The sequence below is a fragment of the Aulostomus chinensis genome, chromosome 22 (genome assembly GCF_037954235.1).
Source record: "Aulostomus chinensis isolate RoL2024-O1b breed Wild chromosome 22, RoL_Achi_v1.0, whole genome shotgun sequence".
Classification (NCBI taxonomy): Eukaryota; Metazoa; Chordata; class Actinopteri; order Syngnathiformes; family Aulostomidae; genus Aulostomus; species Aulostomus chinensis.
Window position 1 is genome coordinate 732501 of NC_141341.1, and position 2500 is coordinate 735000.

Here is a 2500-nt window from a genome sequence, read left to right on the forward strand (position 1 = left end):
CTCCCACCACCTGGCTGCGCCTAGAAATTTCTTTCCGTCAAGGTTATGAACAGAACCGGTGACAAAGGGCAGCCTTGGCAGAGTCCAACCCTCACCGGGAACAAGTCTGACTTACTGCCGGCAACGCGGACCAGACTCTCTCCTCTGGTAGAATGACTGAACGGCCCTTTGTAAGGGGCCATCCACCCCGTACTCCCAAAGTACGGGGTGCTCCTGGGAACATGGTCACAAGCCTTCTCCAGATCCACGAAGTGCATGTGGACTGGTTGGGCAAACTCCCATGCCCCCTCCAGCACCCTAGCGAGGGTGAAGAGCTGATCCACGGTTCCACGGCCGGGACGAAAACCACACTGCTCCTCCTCACACTATGGCCCTGACCCTCCTCTCCAGTACCCTGGTGTAGACCTTACTAGGGAGGCTGAGGAGTGCGATCCCCCGATAGTTGGAACACACCCTCTGGTCCCCTTTCTTAAAGATGGGGACCACCACCCCGGTCTGCCACTCCAAAGGCACCGCCCCCGATGTCCAGACAATGTTGCAGAGTTGTGAGATACCCCAGGCAGATCTCATCCCCCCCCGGAGCTCTGCCACCGTGGAGTTGTTTCACTGCCTCCGCGACTTCTGCCCCCGAGATTGGACGACCCCCCCAAGTCCTCCCCCAGCTCTGTTTCCTCCATGGAGTACGTGTTGGTGGGATTGCCACATTTAAACTGAACTTTTATCTTACATGTAAGTCTTTATCCACATGTTGCAGCATTTTAATGTCAGAGCAGCAGTTACTGTTCAGTAATCTTAGCAGTCGGAGAAATGCAGGTCTGCAGTCACGTAACCATTGATCTGAACGTCTCCATCCACGTAGATCGGCACATACACTCATGCCACGTTATTAACGTTTTAAAGTTCAAATGAGTTTAAATGATTTTAAAGTGGCAACTGGTTGTATGCCATTAATTACAAGACTCTGATAATTGACTGTTGAGGAGAGAAACTCGCAGTGATTTTATCCAGTCAGATGACCTCTGACCTCTTCTTGTCCTGTCACACCAGTCACACCAGTCTACACTGCCACCGAAGTTTCCAGTCAACTCAAGATGTACTTATTTGCTTTTAACTGTGTGGCTGCGACCCAGCTCAGAGGTCTGTGGCAGAGTGTGTGTGTGTTCTTGTTCTTGCTACACAGTGAGGACTAGAATACAGATTTAACCAACAGAGTGAGGACATTTTAGCCAGTCCTCACATCTTCTTCATATTTGAAGGTCAAGACTTTGTTTTAGGGTCAAAGTCAGAATGAGGTTAAGGTTAGGGTTAGGGTTGGGGGGGGGGGGGCTAGGGAAAGCATTACATCAATGAAAGTCCTCACAAAGGTATAAGTTCAAGGGTGTGTGTGTGTGTGTGTTTAATATATCTAATATAACTTTGGTTTCCATGGGGAACCCAATAAAGTTGTGGTTCACATTCACATTGAGTTGTGTATTGTTGGTTCTCCATGGTTCGGTCGGTTGTGTGAACATGCTGTCTCTTTGAATCTGAGCAGGTAGTTACAGCTGAAGCCTCTAGAGGGCGCACAAGCAGGTGCTAATCCTAGCATCAGTTTATGATGTTCTGCTTCATCCTCCTTTTCCTCCCCTGCAGAGAGACATCGTCCTCAGGGGAACCGAGCTAACAAAGCCGGTTTGGGCCGTGGGAGGCCATTCAGCCGGGTCAGACCCGTGAAGAACCACGATGATGGAACTCGTTCACTTGTGGCTCATCACAACAAACTGAGGGTGAGTCGACTTGGATTCGGGAGAAGCTGCAGGGATGATTTTATCACTCTCCGAATTATGATCTTGTTTGTGTGCTTTTGAGGACGTCCTGAATCGAGCTGTGGCCAAGACAGACAGAGCGGAGATGGAACTGCTGGAGAAGCTTTATGCTCTGCTGGCTCAATGCATCTACAGACACCGCAACAACCATGGCAAGACGGAGCTGCTCCAGGTACGGCAGCCCCACGCAGGCGCGTGTGTCGATGCAGCTCAGCCAGTTCAGTCAAAGTGTCCTGAACTGCTCAGATGAGTGTGAGCTTCTGTGCTTACCAGCATCTGCATCCGCTTGTTCTTCCACAAGCAGTTCGTCGAGTTCAGTTCTCAAAGCAATAAATCACAAACAAAGTGACTCAAACTGCAGAAATCAGCACCATCAATTCATGCGGCCACCACGTATTTCTCTCTCTGTACCTTGCAGCTGAAATCTCTATTTTCTATTTTCTTCCAGGAAATGAACAAAGTAATCGGCAGCTTCTCCTGATCCGATATCAGATTCCTCTCAACAAGCTCGGCACCTTCACACCCGGACGCTCGCTCAGAGCTTTGTGGGAGTGTTTATGACGGCTGGTTGATGAGCTGAGTGTTGGATTGTTGATTTTGTAAGGTGACTTGAGTGTTCAGAAACTTCTATGTAGTATTATTATTCCAATTATTTAGGAAACATCAAGTATCAGAAATACCTCTTGATTTTGTTT

The 2500-nt window shown here is 49.0% G+C and overlaps 1 protein-coding gene across 6 annotated transcripts in view; it reads left to right on the forward strand.

Moving 5' to 3' along the window:
* The window catches only part of LOC147240196 (ATPase family AAA domain-containing protein 2-like), a 24450-nt gene that overhangs the window by 21715 nt on the left and 235 nt on the right, over positions 1-2500 (forward strand). For all 6 annotated transcript variants that reach the window (XM_086192472.1, XM_086192475.1, XM_086192473.1 and 3 more), the window contains 3 exons: positions 1633-1766; positions 1849-1977; positions 2254-2500. The exon at positions 2254-2500 is cut by the window's right edge. In XM_086192472.1, coding sequence (XP_086048598.1) covers positions 1633-1766; positions 1849-1977; positions 2254-2286 — 296 coding nt within the window. In that variant the 3' untranslated portion in view covers positions 2287-2500. The remainder of the gene's footprint in view (positions 1-1632; positions 1767-1848; positions 1978-2253) is intronic.